Raw genomic sequence first — 23,619 nt, 5'->3', positions numbered from 1 at the left:
TCTGTCATCTGTAATTCAAGTGAATAATTGACCTGAGCAGCATTTCCTGTGTGTCTGACAGCTACTATAAAAATATTTTTGAATGCTCTAGTAAAAAAACCAAACCAAAACAACAAAACGGGTTTGAATCCATTATTATCATCTCCTCCTATTTGCAGCTGGTGCTGGTAATTAACTTCTCCTCTCGTACCACATCCATGGACATTCAGAGAAACCTGGAGACAAACGTAGAAAAACGCACTAAAGACACTTTTGGCCCTCCCATGGGAAAACGTCTCCTTGTGTTCATGGATGATATGAATATGCCAAGGGTAAGCTGGGAATAGTTTTGCAAGGTAATATAGAAATATTTGGGGTGGCACTGGTATGGTCCCTGCATGTATAAATCCAGTGTGCATTTAGTTTATCTCAGAGAAGAGGTATTTCCCTATAGGAGACATCGGGATGAGTGTTCACAAAGTGTCCCTTAGTCCCTGTAATGTTCTCCTGAGTATGGAACCCAATATTCCCACATTTAAAGCAGTAGCTGGTGAGCTGATGTACTGTGCTTTGATGTCTCCTGACTCTTGTGTATCCTGCAGGTTGATGAGTACGGCACACAGCAGCCCATCGCCCTGCTGAAGCTGCTGCTCGAGAAAGGTTTCATGTACGACCGTGGTAAAGAGATGAACATTAAATTTCTTCGAGACCTGGGTTTTGTTGCTGCCATGGGCAAAGCTGGAGGAGGTCGGAATGAAGTGGACCCTCGATTCATCTCACTCTTCAGTGTTTTTAACATCCCTTTTCCTTCTGAGCAATCGCTGAATCTGATCTACTTCTCCATCCTGAAAGGCCACACTGCGGTAATTTCACTGTTTTTGAAGGATTGCTCAACAGGTGTATCATTTTTAAAAATACATTTATTTCTGTGTTGTTACAAGACCTGAAATCTTTGTTACCATTTTTTGTTTATACCTAGAACCTCACACAAACTTTTCTTTTCCTCTTCTCTGTCTCAAAGGGTTTCACACTGTTCTTGTGTAATATGTAAACATTCAAGCCAGCAGATAATTTATAAACCTGGGGCTCTTCGTGGCTTGAAATGTGTGAATGATTTGGTTACAGCTCCTTTAAGCAAACACACAAAGATCAGAAAACTCTTTCCTGAATGAGTGTGAAAAATGTCATATAATGCAACAGACTGCATTACTGGCAAAGCACCTCCAACATTAGATAAGAAAAGAGCAGTTTAATTTTTCTGCTGTAGAAATCCTGTGGGAATTCCAGTCACTGAGTTTGTTATCTTGAGCACTCAGCAGGTTCCAGAGTGAAGACGGAGCCTGCCCTAAACATTTCACTACAAAATGTTCATACCACAGAGAATTTTTGAACCAAACAGGTTTAAAAGCTGGAAAGCAGATTATGTTTAATAGCATTGAGCTCTGTCTGGGGTATCTCATGAAAACACCTCTTCTTTCTCATGTTTGCAGACCTTTAATGAGTCCATATCAGCCATCTCTGACAAGATTACTCTGTGCACTTTGGAACTTTATAAAATGATCATTACTGATCTGCCCCCTACTCCTTCCAAATTCCACTACATTTTTAACCTGCGGGATCTTTCCAGGGTCTATAATGGACTTGTTCTTACAGAACCAGAAAGGTAAGAATAGAAAAATTGTCATTAGTGGTCCCACACTTCTTTTTTTTTTTTTTTTTTTTTTTTTTGGTGAATCTGAATGAAATTGAGGTAATTTGGTACAGAAAATCTGTCACATTTGGTCACTTTTCATTAAACCACAATGAGAAATAGAACATCCTAAATTGTGATCTTACTCTTGATGCCAAAACCTGATGCATTAGTCTCTCTTAAATAAGATACCAGAGGTAAAAATGCAAGCAAAATAGTTATTATGAAAAGAACCAAATCATAAAGAGTAAAAAGATTGATCCAGAATTTGGTCCTTGTTATTAACCATATGGCCTTAGGAATCATGTCAGCTCATTTGGTACAGTCTGACATTTTGATGTTATTTCAGGTTTCACACAGTGACCCAGATGGTGAGAGTTTGGAGGAATGAATGCCTGAGGGTTTTCCATGACAGGCTGATTAATGAAGCAGACAAAGAACTGGTGAGTAATTTCTTTCAGTTTTTTAGTAGTCACTGACTATTATTATGGCAATTAATTTGCAACAGAAACACTACCAAGTGTTGGACTCGGGTCTTGCTGTCTAACTGCAGATTTGTCTAAGCAAGATGTTGCTAATTAATTTCAAACACGGCCCATAGAAGATTTTTTCCTAGAACAGTGTGATGATGGCAGACTAAGAAAGCAGATCTGCTGAAGGAATGGAAAGTATCACTTGGTTTGCCTGTCCAGGGAAATTGATTGGCAGAAGAACAGGTGACAGAGTGTGAGAGAAGTACAGGAGAAAACTCAGGAAATCACTTCAAGTCAGTATTTTCCTTCAGGAAGGGTTGTACCAGAATGTGACTGTACAGTCAAGTAGTAAAAAGGATAAAAGCCAAGTTCTTGCACAGTGGATTCGGTTCTGGCTGTTATGCAAATTGGAAAATGCTTTAAATTCTATCATAAAACACAAAAGAGAACAATTCCAATTTTAAATCCTGAGATTTAGGAGAGAAATAGAGGTAAAGTTTACTCGTCCAGAAGCAACTTGCTTTGCTTGCTTTGCAAGTGACTCAGATAAAAAGAGGCCAAGACAGTTTCAGATTTTTCTAGTTAAAACATTCTCCTCTAACATAGAACGATACATCTCCAGCTCAATTTTCACAATGCAGAATATTAATGCAGACTTTGAAACTTTGTGAGAGATCTTTCTGGTGAGATATCTATGAATGCTGAAAAGGGAAGTTTATTAATATACTGTTTACACCAATATATGAGAAGGTGTTTTATTTAACAGGCTTCTCCTTTTTTGTTTTCATGTTCTACAGTTGATTGGCTTGAGCCATTCTTGAACTGAATGATATCATTTTAGATTGTACACAGAACACAGAAGGGGGCTGTAATCTTTGGATCTTCTAGTGACATTAGCATCACCTTGAAATAAATCAGTATTTGAGCAAGAATCTGCATTATCACCTTTCTGAGCATTACTGGATGCACAATCAAATGCTTTGTTGTGTTGCCTGACTCATTTCATATCCTTGAAGGTGCAAGGCCATATAAAAACCTTGGTTGAAGAGCATTTTGCGGATGAGTTGGAGCACGTCATGAGGGATCCAGTTCTTTTTGGAGACTTCAGAACAGCCCTGAATGAGGCAGAACCTCGTGTTTATGAAGATATTCAAGACTATGATGTAGCAAAAGCTCTCTTTAAGGTAGAGTGCATCAGCTGGGAACTGTGCCTGAGGAACAGGCAGGAGCCTGCCTCAAACTGCAGGAAATTTGTTCTGTTCTGTGTGCACACAGAACTTTATGTGCTTTGATGCCCATTTGGGGTTTGCAGGGGTGAAAACTGAGGATCAGCTACAGACTCAGCAGTGTTTTCCAATAGTTCATTTTCCCTGGGGAATGGGAAAGGAATAATGCTGCTGAATGGGATATTTTCTTAGTGCTATTGGTTGTTTCATTGATCTCCTAGTAACGCTCTGTTCACTTTTCTCTGAAGGAGATTTTGGATGACTACAACGAGTATCATATTAAAATGAATCTGGTTCTTTTTGACGATGCTCTGGAGCATTTAATCCGTATCCATCGCATCATCCGCATGGACCGCGGGCACGCGCTGCTGATCGGAGTGGGAGGCTCAGGAAAGCAGTCCCTGACGAGGCTGGCTGCTCACACAGCTGGGTGCCAGGTTAGTCACCCCGTGTCTGGGCTGGGAGAAGAGACAAGGAAAGTGAAATTGTGATCAGGATTAAACTGGGAATGGGGGTGAGTCAGTCAGTCAAGACAAGATGAGGCTGGCAGCTCTTCCCCGTGGAGAGAAACCCCGGGTGAGGTGATTGCCAGGAGATCCAAGATGATCCTGTGTGTGATCTGGGCAGGAAGCTGTCAGTGCCTGAGTCTGGATTTTGGCACTGGGGAAGAAAAACAAGGATGGGTTTGGTGATGAACAACTAATTGTCCCTAACTACTGCTGTTGATACTTACATGTGTTACAGCAGCACTCCAGGGCTGGTTGTTGTGATTGATACTGTATTATTTCAGAGAGGAAATATTCCTCTCAGAGGCACTTTACTTAAAAAGGCTTGGATGGAAAGAACAAAAAAGGAGGCCGAACACAATGCAATTTTGAAAATGCAAAGCAAAATGAAAAAGCACCAAGAGTTGTACAAATGCACAGTTTTATTGATACTTAAATAGTTACTGATGACTGAGGCCAAACCAACCACTTTGATTCAGTCTAACTGAAATTCAGACTGAAATTCAGAGTTTACCATCATGTCTTGGGTCCATCTGTGTCTTCTCAGTGTATGTTTTCATCCTTAGGTATTTGAGATCATCTTGAGTCGAGGATATGGAGAAAATAATTTCCGAGATGATTTGAAAAATTTGTACCAGAAGCTGGGCATTGAGGACAGGTCAATCGTCTTCTTGTTTACAGATGGCCACGTGGCAGAAGAGAGTTTCCTGGAACTCATCAACAACATGTTGACTTCAGGTGCCACTGGCAGCCTCTCTGCTTGTGACTCATAATCTGAAATGTACCCTTGATACAGCTATTACTGGTTCATCCTGTGTCCTCTGCTGCTTTAGTTAGTTACACCTCTCAGTACTACCTGAAATGATCTTGGCCTTAATAATGGCTTTCTGAAATCTTCTTACAGTTATTTATATGTCTGGAGAAGTTAGAGTTCATTCATGCTGGTGATGATGCTGCAGGAGTCTCAGATTTCTTCCAAGACTGAGGGAAACTTCAGCTGCAATTGGCCACAAACCCACTTGTCCAATTGGCTTTTGAATAGCATTCACCTGAACTGCAGCAACTGTTCACATGTATATTTATGTATATATGTCCTGAAATGTAGTTTGGTGCCTTCTAGTGAATGAAGCAGCTGGAAGTGAGCAGCAGCTGGCACTGTGTGACCACCCTCTCAATAGAAGTTCCTCCACGGTCTCATATGAGAACAGATGAGCTAATTTTATCCTTTTCCTTATTCTAGTTTTCCCTGTCCCTGGTCTGTCATTAAGTTACTTATGCAGTATTTGCCACAAGATTGAGAGGACAAAAATGTGAACTGATGGTTCACAGACACTACTGAAGATTTTCTTTGCAGAGTTAAAAGTACTTTATGTTCCTGTGGCATTTTGTATACATTGCTGAAGCCCAAACAAAAATGCATTAATTATTCCTCTAAATCCCAAGTATGACCTATTTTGGATGAGGACTTTGGGGAGGAGGAGAAGCATAGGGAGATGAATTGGTTCATTCAAAACTACTCAGAATCATTTTTGCAGAGCTGGGTTTAAAATTGGTTTCTCATCTGCCCTATCCCCAGCCATATGGTTTCCTCTTACTGGTTGTTCTCACTAGCATTCTTCTGTCCTTATGTTGCAGGAATGGTGCCAGCCCTTTTTGCAGATGATGAAAAAGACTCCATACTAACTCAGATTGGAGAAGAAGCTGCTAGAGCTGGCGTGGGCTCAGCTAAAGAGAGTATCTGGCAGTATTTCATAAGTAAATGTGCAAGCAACCTTCACATTGTCCTGGGAATGTCCCCAGTTGGGGAGGACCTGAGAACGTGGTGCAGAAATTTCCCAGGTATCAGCTGTGTACTCTGCTTAGTCCCTTCCCTGTGAAATACAGTTTTACAGGCAGGAGAAAAATCTCCAGTGGACACTGAGAGATGTCTGGCAGCTAAAACTAAGCAGAGCAGGTTTGATGATTGAGGATTTGCATAGCATGATTTTTTTCCAGTTAATTACCACATATCAGTGAACAATATTGATTAGCATTTATCAGATCAGTTTGTTTTCCAGCTGAAATCAATTGGCCATCCTCACTGAACTGGAAGCACACAGCAGCCTTTGCAGCCTCTTTTCTGTAATTTACAGCAGATACTGTGATTTTAAATCATTATGAAACTAGGATGGTGGGAAGAAAAATATTTTTGTATCCAAATCCAAAAAAAGGGTGTGGCGGGAGGGACACCCATGGAGAGAAAAAACACCTGAGCCTGGCAGGTGCTGCAGGAGGCTGAAAGGAGACCTGGGAAACAGGAGAGACTTGTGAAGGACGGGTACAGGTGGGAATGCTGAACCAGGCCCTAAAATACTTTATTGCAGCTCTTGACTGTGTCGTTAGAGCCTAAGGAATGGTACAGTAGGACACAGGGGCAAAGCTCATTATTTACTGGCAAAATGGAAGTATGAGCTTTGTGGTAAATTCTGTTCCTAAGAAGGAGTCAAGACCAATTTACAAATTCTTGATGAAAATAAAGTTAATTAGAGGTTTGCATCTCTGATTAGGGGTTAGTTTTACAAAGGGATTTTTTCAGATAACACTGTCCTTTTATTTTAAGGTCTTGTCAACAACACTGGTATTGACTGGTTCTTGCCCTGGCCTGCCCAGGCCTTGTGTGCAGTGGCACAATCCTTTCTGGGTATGTAACATGTCAGTATTTCAACCCATTTACCCTTGGCATAGCCTAAGAAATATATCCTTTACTTTGCAGTTATTGTACATTTCACAATTTCATTTCCCATTGTGCTTGTTACCTTGAGTCTAAACGGGTAATGTGAAAACCCAGTCCAAAAATGTCACTGCATGGTAGTGTCTTGATCAAATAGATTTTGAAAATTGCTAAAATTCAAGTTCCCAACTCTGCAGACAATGTGGGCTGCCTACCAGGAGGTTCCTTTCTGCCTTTGCCCTGGTCTTGCTCTTTGCCCCAGAAAACAGACTTTGTGCCTGGCTTAGATGTACAAAAGAAAGATGGCAGTCTGTGTACTCTGAAAAAAGCCACAAATATTTGAAATGTTTTATTTCTTCTGCCCAATTTTAGGAAAAAACCCACGTATCCCACCAGAGAACTTCCAATCAGTGATTGACCACATAGTCATGGTGCATGAATCTGTAGGGGATTTCAGCAAGAAATTTCTGGAGAAACTGAGACGTAGAAATCACGTCACACCAAAAAATTACCTTGATTTTCTCAATACCTATGCAAAATTGCTGGAGGAGAAAAACGAGTTCATTTTAGGTAAGGCTATGTAGATGTTTTCTCCTTTTTAATAAGTGATTTAAATATTTTAAAAACAAAAGAGGTTCTGGTGAGAATCCCACATATTATCCAGAATATGCAAAAACTGTGTTAGCAGTACTATCTCAAATGCTGTGCTGGCACACAGCCGTGGGGCTGTGTTTTGACACTGACCCAAAATCCTGGCCACGTGTGAACGTTCAGACTCTGGCAAACAGTGGGCTCTCCTCAAATCCTTTTGTGAATGAACATGAGCCAGAAGCTCCAAAGCAGACACTCCTCTGCCTGGGGAGGAGTCGTGCTGAAATCCAATACCAGCGTGGCCTCGCTCAGGGTTTAACTTTCTTCCTCAAGCGCAATTCCTGTTCATACTTCAGTGGCACTGAAATATGTGAAGAGGATAAAACACAAACAGTGTCACATGGCAAATAATTTGTGGCACAGGGCCACTATGTCAGCTAAGGATGTTTTCTCTTTGTGAGATTGTCTGTTGCTGTGTGCTTGAACACAATGAATCACTGACATTTCTCCCTTTTTTCCCTATCTAGCACAATGCAAACGGCTGGATGGGGGCTTAGTTAAACTAAAGGAAGCTGCTGTAGAGCTGGCTGAGCTGAACGTGAAACTTGCTGAGCAAAAGATTGTGCTAACAGAAAAAACAGCTGCTTGTGAGGCTTTGTTACGAGACATTAAAATGAACACAGAAATAGGTGGGTAGTTCACAGCTACTGAAGGGTCCCCTGGGCTAAGCAGGGCTCACATCATCTGTGTTAGGCTGGGCTGGGAAACCCTTGAAGAGCTCCAGCTGCTTCTCGAGGTATCCCTCTTGTTGTGTGTGCTGCTCCCATGCCATGCCAGAAGAGCAGGTCCCCTGCCTTGCCCACATTGCCATCTTTGCTCCACATTTGGCCCACAGTACTTTCCACAACCTTTGCCTGCCCTTGTCTTCCCTTTCCATGGTGTAGGGCATAATGTGGGAAAGGCAGCAGCAAGAAAGGCAACTTGTGATTCAGAAATTTAGGATTAGAGGAAAATCAGAGGGAAATGTGGAGGAGAAGAGATTGTGCATTGCTGTCGTGTGGAACACTAACTGTTCCTAGCCTGGTGATGTAACTGTAGCCAGAGGAAAGCTGGCAACACAAAGGTTCTGACTTGCTGGTAATTTCTGATTTTCAGCAATGAGTAAATCTCTGTTAGTGTGTTGGTATATGTTCTTTATGCAAACTTGAATGATCCATTTATGGTCCTGCCTTTCCAATTACTAGCTGAGGAGAAGAAAAAAATGGGTGAACAGAAAGCTATAGAGATACAGGAACAGAATAAAGTCATTGCTGTGGAGAAGGCAGAGGCTGAGGCAGCACTGGATCAAATCAAGCCTATTATGGAAGCTGCCAAACGGGAGGTGGAGAAGCTTGACAAGGCTGAAGTTACTGAACTCAGGTGACTCATTTGTATGTACAGTAGCATAAGCTCTGGGAAATACACGGAGAAACCCTTGTTTGCTGGGTCTGAGCCTTAGCCTCATATTTCTCACCTGACCTGTGAAGGTCAGGACATCAATTGTCTGGGTACAGAGGTCCCAGCAGAATGCCCTGATTCCTAGCCCACAATTTTGCCTAAAGACAGTTCTTCCAGGCCTTTGTTTGCTGTTTATCTCATCCTCTGGCCTGTGCCTGATGCACCAGAACCTGCTCTGGTTTTTGCCTGAACATGTCCAAACATGTTCATTCTTCCTCCTTTTTTCCTGTGTAAGTAGGAACACATAACAGTTAGTTTTCAGGGATACCTCCATAGTACAAAAATGTATTTCCCTGCTGAATTTACTCCTCCCTATATTTTGATTTTATATATATATATATATATTTAGGATTGATATAAATGCACATACAGTCTTTGGCTCTCCCGGAAATAGTTGTCCCCAAAATAGCAATGGCTCTCCCTTCCCTGCCACACTTGTTCAGTTTCCTTTCTCTCATGGATCTCTGGATTTTTCTTCAGCTACTTCACTGCCCTAGGAAAGAATATTGAAGCTCAGTGTTTTAAGCTTTCCACTGTTGAAATCCTTTACTGGATTTCAAATTGTCTGAATACAATAATTGGTTCTGAGCTTCTGAGTAATTAATAATTTATTGTCTGACTTGGGTTATCTTTTTCGCTGTTGTGGCTTGTCTCATGTACAGGCTCCTGTATTGCAATGCCTGTCTGAACAGAAGCATCCATGTCTGGCATCATGTGCTTTGTCTCCTTTGTTCTCTCTTTTTGTCTCCTGTTTTCTAGATCTTTTGCAACACCCCCCAAGCAGGTGCAGGTTGTTCTGGACTGTATTCTTATAATGAGAGGTTACAAGGAACAAAACTGGAAGAATGCCAAAGCAATGATGGCTGACACAAATTTCCTGCGACTTTTGTTGACAACGGATTTTAGGGAAATTCCATGGAGCAACGTGAAAGCTATGAGAGGTGAATTCCTGTTCTGGGCACTTGCAGTGAATATAGGATCTTGTTGATGGGAACAGCCAAGAGAGTCACTTTAATATTCTGACAAATGTTTCCTATTGTCTGTCACGACATTGGCTGATGCTGCTGGTAGGAAAAGCTCTTTCTGTGAGGGTTTTTGCACAGTTATTGAGCTCACTTGCAATATTATTGTGTTTGCCAATTTAGCTCTCCTAAAGAATCTTAATACTACCTGGGAAGAAATGGAAGCTATCAGCAGAGCAGGGCTGGGAATGTTAAAGTTTGCTGAAGCAGTGGTGACCTACTGTGATGTAGTTAAAACAGTCAAGCCAAAGGAAGAAAAGGTAAAATGTGTTGGAATCAAACTCAGAGAAACAAATGATGAATACTTGACTATTTCATAGACTGCCCACTTTTCCTATTGAAGTGCTTAAAAAGTGGTGTTTAGGAGAGCTATTGCAATAGCAGTGAGGCAGGTTCTCAGTCATAAATCACTGTATTTGTTGTACCAGGGTGCTGGGCTGTGGGTTGCCATCCATGTCAGGGCTTGAGGGATGGGGGAGGAACTTGTTCAGTTGGAATTTTGTAATCCAACGTGCTCAGAAAAACACAGTTTAGAGCTGTTTATTAAAAACAAACTTTAAACCCCATGGCATTTGGACAGAGCAGAGGTTAGTGGTACACTAAATCTGTGTTCCTTAAGCACAGACCTTTTGATTAGCTTTTTCTAGGATGACTGGAAATTCAGCTTTATTACCAAATGAAATCTAATGTCCCACAGATGACACTTGGAAATTTTGTCAAGAAAAGCTTGTTAAATACAACTGACCACAGAGAAAATATATTCACTAGGTGACGTGTCTGACTATTCTTGGAGTTAATATTTCTGTTATTAAGCGGACAAACCTCTCCTTTTGTCAGGGCATGAGAGTCCTGCTGACTTCCAGTGCTTTAATATTCCTTGTGGGTACAAAACTGGGAGATTCCTCTGCTTTGGAACTGCAGTGTCAGACAATGATGGGTGTTTGGGATGGGGAGAGGAGGGTGACAGTGTCAGTTATTTTGGCTTACACTGTTTATTACCAGAACACTCTGAAAAATATGGTATGACCAAAAGAAATGTGAGAACTTAATACTTCTCTCCAAAGTCCTTCTGTCCTCTGACACTCTTATGTTTCCTTCAAAATGTGCTTTAGGTGGCCAGGCTAGAACGGAACTACGAGTTAAGTAAGAGGGAACTGGAAAAGATACAGGCAGAGCTGGCTGCCATTCAGGATGAACTGAAATCTTTGGGGGAAAAATATGAGCTGGCAATAGAAGAAAACAAAAAGTTACAAGAAGAAGCAGAGATAATGCAGAGAAGATTAGAGGCTGCTGACAAGCTCATTGCTGGCTTGAAATCTGAGAATGAGAGGTAAGTCTAGATTCAAAGAGGATCATTTTTGACACCAGAGGTTCATGTGTCAGGGATAAAATCTATCCGGTGAAGACATTTTTGAAAATGTTGCTTTCTATGGTGTTTGTCTCTGAGAAGAGCTATTGTCTGTTCTGAGCTAATATCCATTAGCTCTTGGAAAATAACTGAGATTAAATGGAAGAAGGTTCAGGTGAACGCAGTGTCTGTGGCCACTATAATAGCAAGAGAAAACTGATTGTAAATCTGTCTAACCTGTACGTGAAGTAGCAGGAAATTCTGCACATAAGTCTCATCTTCCTGGTTCAGAATCTCCCATATAATTCCATCAGGTGGACAGAAGAATTCAAGGAATTAGAAATACGAAAGGTGAAGTTGCTTGGAGATTGTCTGCTCGCTGCTGCCTTTCTGTGCTATGTGGGAGCCTTCAGCTGGGAGTTCCGTCATGAAATGCTCTATCAGGTGTGGCAAGAGGACATTTTCTCACGAGAAATCCCTGTCAGCCATCCATTTAAGCTAGAGAGCCTCCTGACCAATGAGGTGGAGGTTAGCAGGTACGTCGAGTGAGAGACCCAGGGACTGCTGAGTGTGACGTTATAACGTGGGAGCCTGGAGCTGAATCTGTAGCACAGAGTTGGCATCATGGGTGGAGGTGCACAGCCATACCAGAGACAGAATCTTATTCATGTCCTGATTAAAAGGGGCCATTTGTTGTAACAAACAGTTGTACTTGGGGACATTCACTGAACTTCGACACATGTAATGCCATTTCTAGGAAGCTTTTTAGGAGTTCTCTGTAAGATATATTTCCATAACACAACAGGTGTCTTTTCACTGACTTCAATGGGTTTGTGTTAAACCCAATCCCAGGCAGCCCATGTATCAGGTACCACAGGGTTGCTCACCTAAGGCAGCAGCCAGTGAGCAGTGCAGTTGTGAGTCAGTCTGAGCTGTGACACTGTCCCCAAAATCACACTCTGTGTGTGTCCTTGTGTGTCTAATCGTGTGCTCACTGAGTTGCATGTGTTACTGACAAATGAAATGTGCTGCTCTCCCATGGAGCTTCATCCCAGGCTGGTCTTTGGCCCATTCTGTTCCCAGGTGGGTTTCTCAAGGCTTGCCCCCAGATGAGCTCTCTGTCCAGAATGGCATCCTGACAACGTATTCCAGCCGCTTCCCGCTCTGTATTGACCCACAGCAGCAGGCATTGCATTGGATTAAGAAGAAAGAAGAAGATAATAATCTGAGGGTAAAGATGGAAGATTGCTTTACCTCAGTACTGATTGTTTTCAAAGCTGCCTTTATATCTGTCACCTTGAATGGGGAGCCAGTTATATATCACAGAATTATTGAATGGTTTGGATTGGGAAGGATTTCTCGTTCCACCCCTGGCCATGGGCAGGGACATCTTCCACTATCCCAGGGTGCTCCAAGTCCTGTCCAACCTGGCCTTGGGTACTGCCAGGGATGGGGCAGCCACAGCTTCTCTGAGAACCTGTGCCAGGGCCTCAGCACCCTCACAGGGAAGGATTCCTTCCCAGTATCTAATTTAACCCTGACCTCTTTCAGTTTGAAGCCATTCCCCCCGTCCTATTGCTAAATGTGCTTGTCAAAAGTCCCTCTCCAGCTCTCTTGGAGCTCCTTTACATTTTGGCAGGTGCTATAAAGTCTCGCTGGAGCTTTCTCTTCTCCAGGATGAACAACCCCAGCTCTCTCAGCCTGTCTGCACACGCAGAAAGAGTTTAACCAAAAGTCTGGTGTAGATCGTGATTTATGTCAGCTCCAGGATGGAACTTCTGTGTAGGATAATAAACACACTTAGAGGCACAGCTAGAACTTTAAAGGGTAATTTCCAAATGGCAATTATTCTCAGCTAATCAGAAAAAAGCACCTTTACTGTTTTGTGCAAGTGCAGTTTATATCATCTGTGCAAGGAAAGACAAAAAGCAGCAAAGAACAATTAGTGTTGGCAGCTACTACAAAATAATAATGTTCAGCAAATTGAATATAATTTCTCCTTTCATGTTTTCCCATTGTTCACTTGCAGATGGCTTCCTTTAATGACCCAGACTTCCTGAAACAACTGGAACAGGCCATAAAGTATGGAACCCCTTTCCTGGTGCACAGTGTTGATGAATACATCGACCCCGTGATAGACAACGTCTTAGAAAAAAATGTCAAAGTTGCACAGGGGCGAGCATTCATTGTCCTGGGGGACAAAGAGATTGACTATGACAGTAATTTTAAAATGTACCTGAACACCAAATTAGCAAACCCAAAGTATTCTCCCTCTGTGTTTGGCAGAGCTATTGTTATAAATTATACAGGTAAGCTCAAGTGTGTGCTTAATAACAAAGTAGGGATTATGCTGTTGTGCAAATTAAGGACCTGGGTCATTGTATGAAACCTCAATGAAACGAAAAAATTCATTCTCTCCCTTGTACTCAGCATCTGATTTAATAGAAAGTGCTTCTCACTTCTCTCTTCTAATCTGCAACTGAGCTAAATATCTCTTCCTGCACTGGTCAGGTGAGGATGATTTGGTAGAATTAAGATACACAGTCATTAACCAGATCGCTGTGCTGCAATGTAGTTTTTTGAGAGGCTCGAGATTAAGTAAGTTGTATAAACACTGTCCTGTGCTTCCAAAACCCAGTGCTCTGTCCATGTTTGTACCTGTAGTTACACTCAAGGGCCTAGAGGATCAGCTGCTCAGTGTCATTACGGGTTTTGAAAGGAGGGAGTTGGAGGAACAGAGAGAACGTCTCATCCAGGAGACAAGCAAAAACAAGAACCTGCTGAAAAATCTGGAAGACACTCTCCTTCATGGACTGTCAACTTCCACAGGAAACATGTTGGACAATGTGGAACTGGTGGAAACCTTGGAAGAGACAAAATTCAAAGCTACTGAGGTACCAGCTCTGGGCTTTTTGGAAGGGTGTCTATGAACAGAATGTAGTCTGTGATCAGGGGAGTCCTTAACAGGGCCAAAGTAATCTTTTTTTGCGGTTCCAAAGCTAAAGAATCTATCCTTGGAATTTTCAGGCCACAGCTGGGCAAAGCCACACTGGACCTGATCTAGGGGTGGTCATAACCAAGCTTTGGGCAGAAATTGAACTAAAGGTGCCCAGAGGGGCTTTCCCACCCTATTTCCATGACTTTTGGTAAATCTTTGCCTTTACTTTTCATAAATATGCAGGGTGGGATTAATTTTATCTAACTTTTAATTTTTATAATTCGTACAACTTCTTTTGCGTTACCTGCCCAGATTCCCTCTACGGTCACACAGAGAGGCAGGCACTGAGCAGCCCTGATTACTGTGGTATAATAGATCCACTCTGGATCAGCACAGTAATTGCAGGTGTACAAAATCCCTGTCTGCCCAGGTGATTGAGAAACTGAAGCTGGCTGAGAAGACCGCGGTGGATATCGACCTTCTCCGTGATGGCTACAGACCTGCAGCCAAGAGGGGGGCCATTCTCTTCTCTGTGCTGGCTGAAATGGCATTTGTCAACATCATGTACCAGTTCTCACTGGCCTCCTTCTTAGAGGTTTTTGGATTCTCTCTTCGGAAATCCATGCCCAGTCCTATTCTTCCTAAGAGGTTAAAAAACATCATGGATACGCTGACTTTGAACACCTACAACTATGGCTGCACAGGTTAGTGCTGTTTAACTGGGGCTGAGACTGTGCTGTGCAAGTGAGGTGAAGCCTTGACTTCAGCTGGTTCATGTTAAAGGGGCAAGTTACCAAGCAGGGAATTCAGTGATGTTCATGTCTCAGCACTGCTCCTGGTTCACATTTTACTCCCTGCTTATTTCTGTTAGAAGGAACATTGCACATTGCCCATGTCACTCTTGCAGAAATGTTTTTCTTAGCACAGTTACAAGCAGTCAAGGCAGCCATAGGCTCACAGGGGCTGTATTGACTCTTCAAGCCTGATTCACAGCCCCAGCTTTGATCCCCTTGATCACACAATCATGGCATTGTTCAGGCTGGAGAAGACCTTTAGGAATATCAATTCCAGATATCAACCAAATGGTCTTTGTGGGGTGAGCAGATCGTAGAATCACAGAATGGTTGGGTTGAAAGGGATCTTAGAAATCATCTGGTTCGAATCCCCTGCCATGGGCAGGGATGCCACTCACTAGATTGGGTTGCTGAGGGCCTCATCCCTCAGCACTTGCAGGGGTGGAGCATCCCATCAGCCCCACAACAGATGAAGGACGTGGGTTGAAAGGTTGCTCCTGTTCCACAAGCTTTAGCAGCTGATTTTTGAAAATGTCCTTTTAACTTAGGCTTGTTTGAGAAGCACAAGTTACTGTTCTCCTTTGATATGACTGTCAAGATAGAACAAGCTGAAGGCCGAGTTCCACAAGAAGAATTTGAGTTCTTTTTGAAAGGTAAAGTGAATATTTATATGTGAATATGTAGCTCTACATAGCAATAACTAAAAGATCTTCTGAAGACAGGTCCTTGACTAGAGATGATTTACTATGAGCCAGCACCTCAAGAAGGGGAGCTCTCCCACTGAGGAGTTACACAAACTGGAGACGCTGCTATTTCTATTTCACATTAGCTAATTGTTAGGATGTTACATGAGGAAAGTAATCTGTAGTTATTTTCTGGCCGTGTGTACCTAATTTTAGAAATGTTTGCGAAGATAAAACTCTGGCTTTTGCAAGCACACATAAAATGCCATTTTCCCTCCAGCAGACCAGTCTAACCTTACAGTGCTTCCAGGAACAAATTTCCACTTGGTTCCTCTGTGCAGAGGGGCTGGATGTGTGGTCAGGCATTGGAGGATTTCTGACACAGACACTGACTCTGGCTTCTGAATGTGCCCAGGCAATATTTCCCTGGAGAAGAGTGCCCGAAAGAAACCGTTCGCTTGGCTTCCAGATCAAGGCTGGGAAGATCTAATTCGCTTGTCTGAACTATTTCCTGAGAAATTTGAATCTCTTCCAGATGATGTGGAAGAAAATCCAGATGTATGGAAAAATGTACGTGCTTTTTTGCAATGCTGTTTTGTCTCCTGGTTTTTCTTCTGGTATTTCAAGTGTGATGCAATGTGTCACAACACTCCACAGGGGAGATGTCACTGTGGGCTTCTTCCCTCAAGGCCTTTCTTTGCTTCTTGACCTCAGTTAGTGATTGACTAATTTGCAGAAGAATTAAGGATTATATTATTTAAAAAAAAACAAACCAAAAACCTTCCCTGGTATACTGTACAATTTTTATTTGTCAGTCAAATGCCTTAGAGGAGTTATTTACCCTGTTGAAATCAGTGGAAATTTTCTGTTCCACAGTCGACATTTCAGTGTTGTTTTTGTGCTGCTAAATTGTGCTTTGATCTTGTGGCAGTGAATTCTATAGGCTGTTGACAAACACAGATATCCTTTGTTCCTCCTTTAGCTTCATTCCATGTCTTCTTGCCTTATAAAAAGTCTTCCTGCAAGCAATCTGTTGGTACCTTTTTGCCTGTGATGCTATTTGCTATATCTTAATACAGTGTGTTTCTGTGCTTGAATACTTTACACTGAGAAAGTTGGATTTTTTTACATTCACCTGAACTTTTAAAATTGACTTGCAGTAAATATTAAAATTATTGTAATGACACGACAGTAAATCAGTGATTGACTTTGTGGTTTTGTTGTCTCTTGGCCCCTCATTCATCAAATTGATTTTCTCTTTCCTAATCATTTCCCTGACAGAGCCTGGACTCATTTGCCCTGTGTGCTGTCTTTTCTTGCCAGTGGTACGACACAGATGCTCTGGAGCAGATCCCGTTGCCGTTGCACTATGAGGGCAACATCACAGACTTCCAGAAGCTTCTCCTGCTGCGGTGTTTCCGCGTGGACCGGATGTACCGGGCAGTGACCGACTACGTGACGGTGACGATGGGCGAGACGTGAGTCGCTCTCCTCTCTCTCACCCCCTGATCGCAGCTGCAGCTGTGATCAGCTTCCTCAATGGTTCTGTCCTTTGCCTGAAGAGCAGAGCAGGGCTTGACTCTGAATGATTTCTATGTGCAGCCCCTGGTGAGCTTTGCCCTGTTCACACGTGGCAGCTGCTCTGTGCAAATCAGCCAAATTTTTGGGCTTCTCCCTCTGCCAGGTATGTGCAACCCCCCGTGATCAGCTTCGATGCCATCCTGCAGCAGAGCACCCCTTTCTCGCCCGTGGTTTTTATCCTGAGTCCTGGCTCTGATCCTGTCAGTGACCTGATGAAACTGGCTGAGAGGACAGATTTTAAAGCAGATAGACTCAAATTCCTGGCCATGGGACAAGGCCAAGAAGAGGTAACTCGGGTGGGAGGGCGGGGATGTGCTGAGTGCAGTGAGTGTGAATTGGAAGCCATGCTCCTAATGCTTTGGACTGATCAAATTTCCTTTCCATAGATCTGCTCCATTTTAAAAGGAGTTGCCTCATGGTTCTGACATAGATTTGTTAGTTTAGGAATAACACTTTACTGAACATGAAAGAGGCCATTTGGCTGAGTGGCTGCTGTTCTGGTTTGAGCAAGGGTAGATTCAGAATGAGATTTTCAGTTGTTAAAAGTAGAGATGAGAAGATGTTGCTGTGTGTGGACATGAGGTGGTTGGAAGTTCTCCTGCTGCTTCTTCTGCCTTTCCTGTGACTTCTCTTTTTGTTATGGACTCTAAGGCAGGATGTTCAGAGCTTAACATGATTTCAGTCAGTGGGAGAACTCCTACCAGCCTCATTTAGACCACCACTTTCCTAGCAGGAAAACCCACTGCACGAGCCCATCAGAGGCAGTTTCTTCTCAGGGCAAAGGAGAGTTACAGGTGCTTCTCCCCTTCCCCAGATCGCTCTGCAGCTGCTGGAGGAAGCAGTGGTTCAAGGGCAGTGGCTGATGTTGCAGAACTGTCACCTTTTGGTGAAGTGGCTCATCCACCTGGAAAAGGCCGTGGAGAAAATCACAGAGCCTCACGAAGACTTTCGCCTCTGGCTGACGACCGACCCGACTGAAGGCTTCCCCATTGGAATCCTGCAGAAGGCCTTAAAGGTGGGGAAAGCCCAGCCAGGAGGGCACATCCTGGCACTGCCAGCAGAACAGGCAGAGCCTGACCCGAGCGCAGCACGCTGGCCCAGGCTTATGAAACTTGATTTTTGTCTTTATTTAAACCAAATCCTTTTTTCATCATCCTGTTTATTTTACTGGGATGTTTCCTTTGGGTGAAAACTGTTTGGCAATTATTTCAAAGCAGAGGTTTGTGTGTAAACCTGGAAATGTGACAAATGGTTTTTAGATTTAAATGCTGCCACAAGTGAGGAGTAGCTGGAGACAGAAATAACCCAGCCAGCCCTGGTGCTGCAGTGCAGAACCAAGGCCTGTGTCAGCCTGGCAGTGCCAGTGGAACAGAATAATGGTTTCCAGCTGCTGAGCTGATTATTTTGAAGGCACAGGCTGTGATTCTGCCCTAATGTTCTTTTCTGTGGCTGCTTTACTGCTGTTGTGGTGCCCTGTCCTGTAAACATTATTTTATTTCACAAAAGCAGTGGCTCAGTGGCAGTGGCAGCTCTGGGCTGCTCTCCCACTCCTCCTGCAGTGGGAAGGAGCTGGAGTGGATCTTTAAGGCTGCAGATCTGCACTTAGTTGCTCTTGCCAGGAGCAGTGCGAACTGAGGTTTTAGAGCCTTTTGAAAAAGCTGCCAGGAATCAGCTCTGGCAGTTTGATCAGCAGTAAAACCATGCTGTTAAAGCATCTTACTGTGGGGATACAGGGCACATTAAAATGTGTAAAGTACTGGTATTTCAGTAAATTAGATCTGATCTTCAGCTGTGAGAAATATTAATGTCTTGCTAATAACATGATTAATTCCAAAATAATATCGGGTTCTCTTTGCATAGCTGTGTTTACCTTGATAAACTTAAAAGGTCGGTTTCATGTCTTTACTTAAGAAAAAAATCCATTATTTGATAGGCATTTGGAAAACAACTTAAAATGTCATGCTTGCGTTGTCTAGCTTACTTAAGGTGATATATTTACAACCTATTTTCCTCAAGTTAGCCAGTAATTGATGGCTTCCCTAATTATTTTGATAGGTTGTTACAGAACCACCTAATGGTCTGAAACTGAATATGAGAGCCACCTACTTCAAAATTCCCCAGGAAGCCTTAGAGCAGTGCCCACATCCTGCCTTCAAATCCTTAGTCTATGTCTTGGCATTTTTCCATGCTGTGGTTCAGGAGAGAAGGAAGTTTGGGAAGGTTGGCTGGAATGTTCCGTACGATTTTAATGAATCTGATTTCCAGGTAAGAAAACAATTGCAATGGCTCTTATGTTCTTGAGTAGCTCAGATTACTTTTGAAAACAGAGAATTTATCCAGCTTTACTCTTTCTCACTATTAGATTTTGCTTAAGATTTTTTTCTGCTTCTGTGGAGTCATGTAGACTCCTGATCTTCTATAATGTCAGTTTGGGATGCTAAAAATTAGATTCCCAAACCTTCATGGTTTTGTTGCCTCTCTCATGGGTTTCTTTTCTTAAGAGGATTTATACTTTTTAATTATTTCAGAAAAAAGTAATTGTTAGTTTTCAAACAAGAACTACATTAAATAAAACCTATGAATATGTATATCTGATTTATGAATCTTATCTCACATGTTCCAACAAATTCATTAGGTGTGCATGGAAATCCTTAACACATACTTGACAAAAGCTTTTGAACAAAAGGATGATCAAATCCCTTGGAGCAGTCTCAAATATCTTATTGGGGAGGTGAGTGCTACAATGCCACAGCAATTCAGATAAATGAAGTTTCCTTTCTGCATGGGCAGGTAAAGCTGGGAATCTTTCCTGGGCGGGTTTGAAACTCCAGTGTAGCCCTGAGCAAGGGCCTTAATCTCAGTCTCAGGGAATTAGGGCCATTGTGTGCAACTGCACAACAGGGAGTGACAGTGCTTAATTAAATCTGAGAGAGCCCTCGGGACCCTGTGCTGGAAGAGCACAGTGCTGTTGGCACGTGGGGTATCACTGCAGCTCCGCAAATGCGTGTTCTCAGAGCTGGTGCAGCTGCACTGCACTGGCAGCTGCTGCAACATGAAATCCTGCAGGAAACTGTCCCTTTGCAGCACTGCATCCCAGGGGAGCACGAGCTGGTACCTCAGGAAGGTCCCACTGCACACAAATCATCCAGATGGGTGATGAGGAGTGCCCAGAGCAGCTCTCTTCAGATCAAGGCCAAATATTTCCTTCCTGTCCCCTGAGAGTGGACTGGAGATGTCCTTGGGATCCGTAAGGGAGGCATTGTTACACCATAACCACTGCAAAAGCAAAGAGTAGTTTTGATCTTTCAGTGGTTTTTTTAAACTCTATTTCCTGCTCCCAAAGCCGGTGCTGTGACACTGATGTCCCTCATTTCCAGGTCATGTATGGTGGGCGTGCAATCGACAGCTTTGACCGGCGCATCCTGACCATCTACATGGATGAGTACCTTGGGGATTTCCTATTTGACACTTTCCAAGTGTTCCATTTTTATAAAAGTGACACAGTCGATTACAAAATTCCAGAAGGGAAGGGAAAAGATGACTTTGTTGGTAAGAAATGCTTCTTCTGCTACATTTAAAAAACAGTCTGCTTCCAGTGTACATTGTCTCCATACAATGGAGTGTGAGAGTTGAACAGAACAGCAGGCACTGCTGGTGTATGGATTGCAGTGTTATAATCCACTGCTTTACAGCAGCTTTTGGGAATGTGAGCTTGTCACTGAGCTCCTCAGGTGTTTAAAAAAACCAAAAAAATAACCCAAACCACAAAACCTCTGTAAAGCAGCATGTTAATTTGGTTAAGTGATATATAATATTTCTATGGGGGAGGCTCTGTATGTGCTTAGGAGTGTTTATTTGATCTGTGCATTGCTCCAACGCCAGCTTTAGCATTTGATTTTTTTTTATTCAAGCAGAACAATAGCAAAATTGCAGTGGTGTTCTGGGTTACCAGAGCCTGTGTGGTTGTATTCCAGAGGCCATAGAAGCTCTGCCACTTTCCAACACCCCCGAGGTGCTGGGCCTCCACGCCAACGCCGAGATCGGGTATTACATGCACGCCGTGAGGGACATGTGGGTCCACCTGCTCGAGCTGCAGCCCCAAACTGGTGCGTGCCCTGTCTGAACATTTCTGTGAACAGGAAATCTCCAGCAGCGAGTGCTGAGCCCTGGGGGGACAGCGAGAGCAGCCCCTGGGTGTGTGGGGAGCACGGGGAGTGGGACAGCGGGGACAAAGCCACGGCAGGGCTCAGGCTGGGAGCAGCTCAACACCTGCCCCCAGGCACAGCTGGGGACGTGCAGGGCCATGGGCAAATGTCAGAGCAGGAGAGGGAGGGAGACTGATGCCAAAAGGTGACTCAGCTCTCAGCCTTCTCTCAGATTTAGTCTCACTAATTTTTTTTTTTTTTCAGGTGAAACTGGTGCAGGAATTAGTCGAGATGAATATATTGCAAATGTTGCCAAGGATATAGAAAACAAATTACCCCAAGTGTTTGATCTCGACCACATACGTAAAGGTTATGGGGTAAAAATCTCCCCTACGACTGTGGTGCTGTTGCAGGAACTGGAACGTTTTAATAAGCTCATTGTTCGAATGGGAAAATCATTGGCTGAGCTACAACGTGTAAGTAAAATCACAGCAACTCGGTGGCACCGGCTGGGCTTCGCCCTCACAACTCTCACCCCTGCTGCAGGCCTTGGCTGGGGAAGTCGGAATGAGCAGTGAACTGGATGACGTGGCTCAGGCTCTCTTCAACGGGCAGATTCCCAAGATCTGGCGGCGCCTGGCCCCTGACACCCTCAAAACCCTTGGAAATTGGATTATTTTCTTTAGAGATCGATATGACCAGTACACCAGATGGGTAAGCAAGTGCCTCCAGAAAGCCTTTTGTTCTGTTAACCTGCACGATGTGCTGTGCAGGCTGGTGCAGAAGGCAGTGAACACTTCAGGTGAGTTCTTGCACGAGTGCCAACTGTGGTGCAGGGCAGACTGAGCCCAGCTCCTCTCTAAGGGCAGCGCAGGGGCATACTGGGTGCTGCCCATCACCGTCTGTGGTTGCAGGTCAGCCAGGGGGAGCCTGAGGTGATGTGGCTGTCGGGCCTGCACATCCCCGAGTCCTACCTGACCGCTCTCGTCCAAGCCACCTGCAGGAAGAACAGGTGGCCCCTGGATCACTCCACCCTCTACACAGAGGTAACCAAGTACAGGAAAGCACAAGAGATCACTGAAGCATCTTCTCAGGGTAGGTGTTTTCACAACCGTTTGACAAAAATAATAAAGTAGTTAATTGCTATCTGCTTGGCACGCTAAATTACTTTGGTTAAACCTTGGCAGGTGTTTACCCTGGGTTTGCATTTCACAGTCCTCATGATTTCCATCTGAGAAGTAGTTGGGTTCTGGTCCCTGCAGAGATCCTGTGTGCATGAAGCACACTCTTCCCAGCCACAGGCAGGGATTTTATATATATATATATATATGTGTGTGTGTGTATATGTAAATATATATCTATAAATGTGTGTGTGTATATATATATAATATATATAAAATATATATGTGTGTATCTATCTATCTATACACATACACACACGCATATATATAAAGACACGCAGATTTCTTTATGCCTAGAACATTACCAATCCCAGCAGGCTTGTAAAGATCTATTTACACCACAAATACTATATTGAAATGTACTTAAGCAAAAAGTGCCTACAAATATGTATCAGTTATTGTGTAAATATCTCTTTATGAGCTCTCTAGGACTAGCACTGCTCTAATAACTAAATATAACAAGCTGGATACAGGGAACAGCTAAGAAAGGCTCTGAGTATCAGCTCTGATTTGGAACAGAGGAGGAAAAAAAATTTTTTTTTTTTTGTTAAATCTAAATGCTATACTTCATATTTGTACCAGAACAACTGTCCTGACCCTTCACCTGCTCTCAGTGACCCAATGATCAGGCCCAGGGGAATTACAAAGCTCTTTGTGACTTGGGCAATTGGAGGGCAGCAAATCGTATTTATTCCTGCTACTGTTTATCATGTGTAGTGCAATTGAGACAATTTCATTTGATTTCCTAATACAGCTGGATGATAAAAAAAAAGCTCTCAGAAAACTGCACCCTGTGTAGCTGCAGTTTGAAATGCAGGAGCTGCAGGAACCATTATCTTAAAAGATCTCCTAGATCTTTTCTAGGAGATCAGATTACCCAAACCTTGCATTTTCTGCTTTTGCAGGCTGTTATGTTTCTGGTCTGTTCCTGGAAGGAGCAGACTGGGACATAGAGGAGGGCTGCCTCATCCAGAGCAAGCCCCGTGTCCCGGTGGTGGAGCTGCCCATCCTGAGGATCATCCCCATAGAGGCACACAGACTCAGACTCCAGGTAGGGCTCCTGAATTATCTTCTGCCGTCACATCTCCGCAGCTGGCAGGCCCTGCCCTCTCTGCATTTTATCATTACCACTCCCAGCTGAAGCACCTGGTTAAACACTTCTCCCTACACTACCATTCACTACAGTTATTTTCTTCTTAGGGGGTTGATGCACTTGATGCCTTTTTTCCCTTCAGGCACTCTGGGACAGGGAGCT

The 23,619-nt window shown here is 43.3% G+C and overlaps 1 protein-coding gene across 1 annotated transcript in view; it reads left to right on the top strand.

Annotated features, from left to right (window-relative positions):
• Nucleotides 1-23,619, top strand: part of DNAH10 (dynein axonemal heavy chain 10) — a 48,449-nt gene that overhangs the window by 24,294 nt on the left and 536 nt on the right. The window contains exons 44-76 of the mRNA XM_040081126.2: nucleotides 159-311; nucleotides 582-842; nucleotides 1,470-1,642; nucleotides 2,019-2,112; nucleotides 3,159-3,326; nucleotides 3,617-3,805; nucleotides 4,441-4,612; nucleotides 5,510-5,713; nucleotides 6,474-6,554; nucleotides 6,957-7,154; nucleotides 7,703-7,864; nucleotides 8,420-8,594; nucleotides 9,432-9,613; nucleotides 9,818-9,954; nucleotides 10,807-11,024; nucleotides 11,357-11,578; nucleotides 12,126-12,273; nucleotides 13,072-13,351; nucleotides 13,707-13,936; nucleotides 14,411-14,684; nucleotides 15,323-15,427; nucleotides 15,873-16,027; nucleotides 16,781-16,935; nucleotides 17,142-17,325; nucleotides 17,853-18,053; nucleotides 19,094-19,303; nucleotides 19,674-19,769; nucleotides 20,416-20,587; nucleotides 21,013-21,144; nucleotides 21,448-21,659; nucleotides 21,730-21,897; nucleotides 22,098-22,278; nucleotides 23,270-23,415. Of these exons, the coding sequence (XP_039937060.1) occupies nucleotides 159-311; nucleotides 582-842; nucleotides 1,470-1,642; nucleotides 2,019-2,112; nucleotides 3,159-3,326; nucleotides 3,617-3,805; nucleotides 4,441-4,612; nucleotides 5,510-5,713; nucleotides 6,474-6,554; nucleotides 6,957-7,154; nucleotides 7,703-7,864; nucleotides 8,420-8,594; nucleotides 9,432-9,613; nucleotides 9,818-9,954; nucleotides 10,807-11,024; nucleotides 11,357-11,578; nucleotides 12,126-12,273; nucleotides 13,072-13,351; nucleotides 13,707-13,936; nucleotides 14,411-14,684; nucleotides 15,323-15,427; nucleotides 15,873-16,027; nucleotides 16,781-16,935; nucleotides 17,142-17,325; nucleotides 17,853-18,053; nucleotides 19,094-19,303; nucleotides 19,674-19,769; nucleotides 20,416-20,587; nucleotides 21,013-21,144; nucleotides 21,448-21,659; nucleotides 21,730-21,897; nucleotides 22,098-22,278; nucleotides 23,270-23,415 (5,838 nt within the window). The remainder of the gene's footprint in view (nucleotides 1-158; nucleotides 312-581; nucleotides 843-1,469; nucleotides 1,643-2,018; nucleotides 2,113-3,158; nucleotides 3,327-3,616; nucleotides 3,806-4,440; nucleotides 4,613-5,509; nucleotides 5,714-6,473; nucleotides 6,555-6,956; nucleotides 7,155-7,702; nucleotides 7,865-8,419; nucleotides 8,595-9,431; nucleotides 9,614-9,817; nucleotides 9,955-10,806; nucleotides 11,025-11,356; nucleotides 11,579-12,125; nucleotides 12,274-13,071; nucleotides 13,352-13,706; nucleotides 13,937-14,410; nucleotides 14,685-15,322; nucleotides 15,428-15,872; nucleotides 16,028-16,780; nucleotides 16,936-17,141; nucleotides 17,326-17,852; nucleotides 18,054-19,093; nucleotides 19,304-19,673; nucleotides 19,770-20,415; nucleotides 20,588-21,012; nucleotides 21,145-21,447; nucleotides 21,660-21,729; nucleotides 21,898-22,097; nucleotides 22,279-23,269; nucleotides 23,416-23,619) is intronic.

The sequence above is a fragment of the Hirundo rustica genome, chromosome 17 (assembly GCF_015227805.2).
Source record: "Hirundo rustica isolate bHirRus1 chromosome 17, bHirRus1.pri.v3, whole genome shotgun sequence".
Lineage (NCBI taxonomy): Eukaryota > Metazoa > Chordata > Aves > Passeriformes > Hirundinidae > Hirundo > Hirundo rustica.
This window is presented reverse-complemented; position numbering and strand designations above follow the sequence as displayed.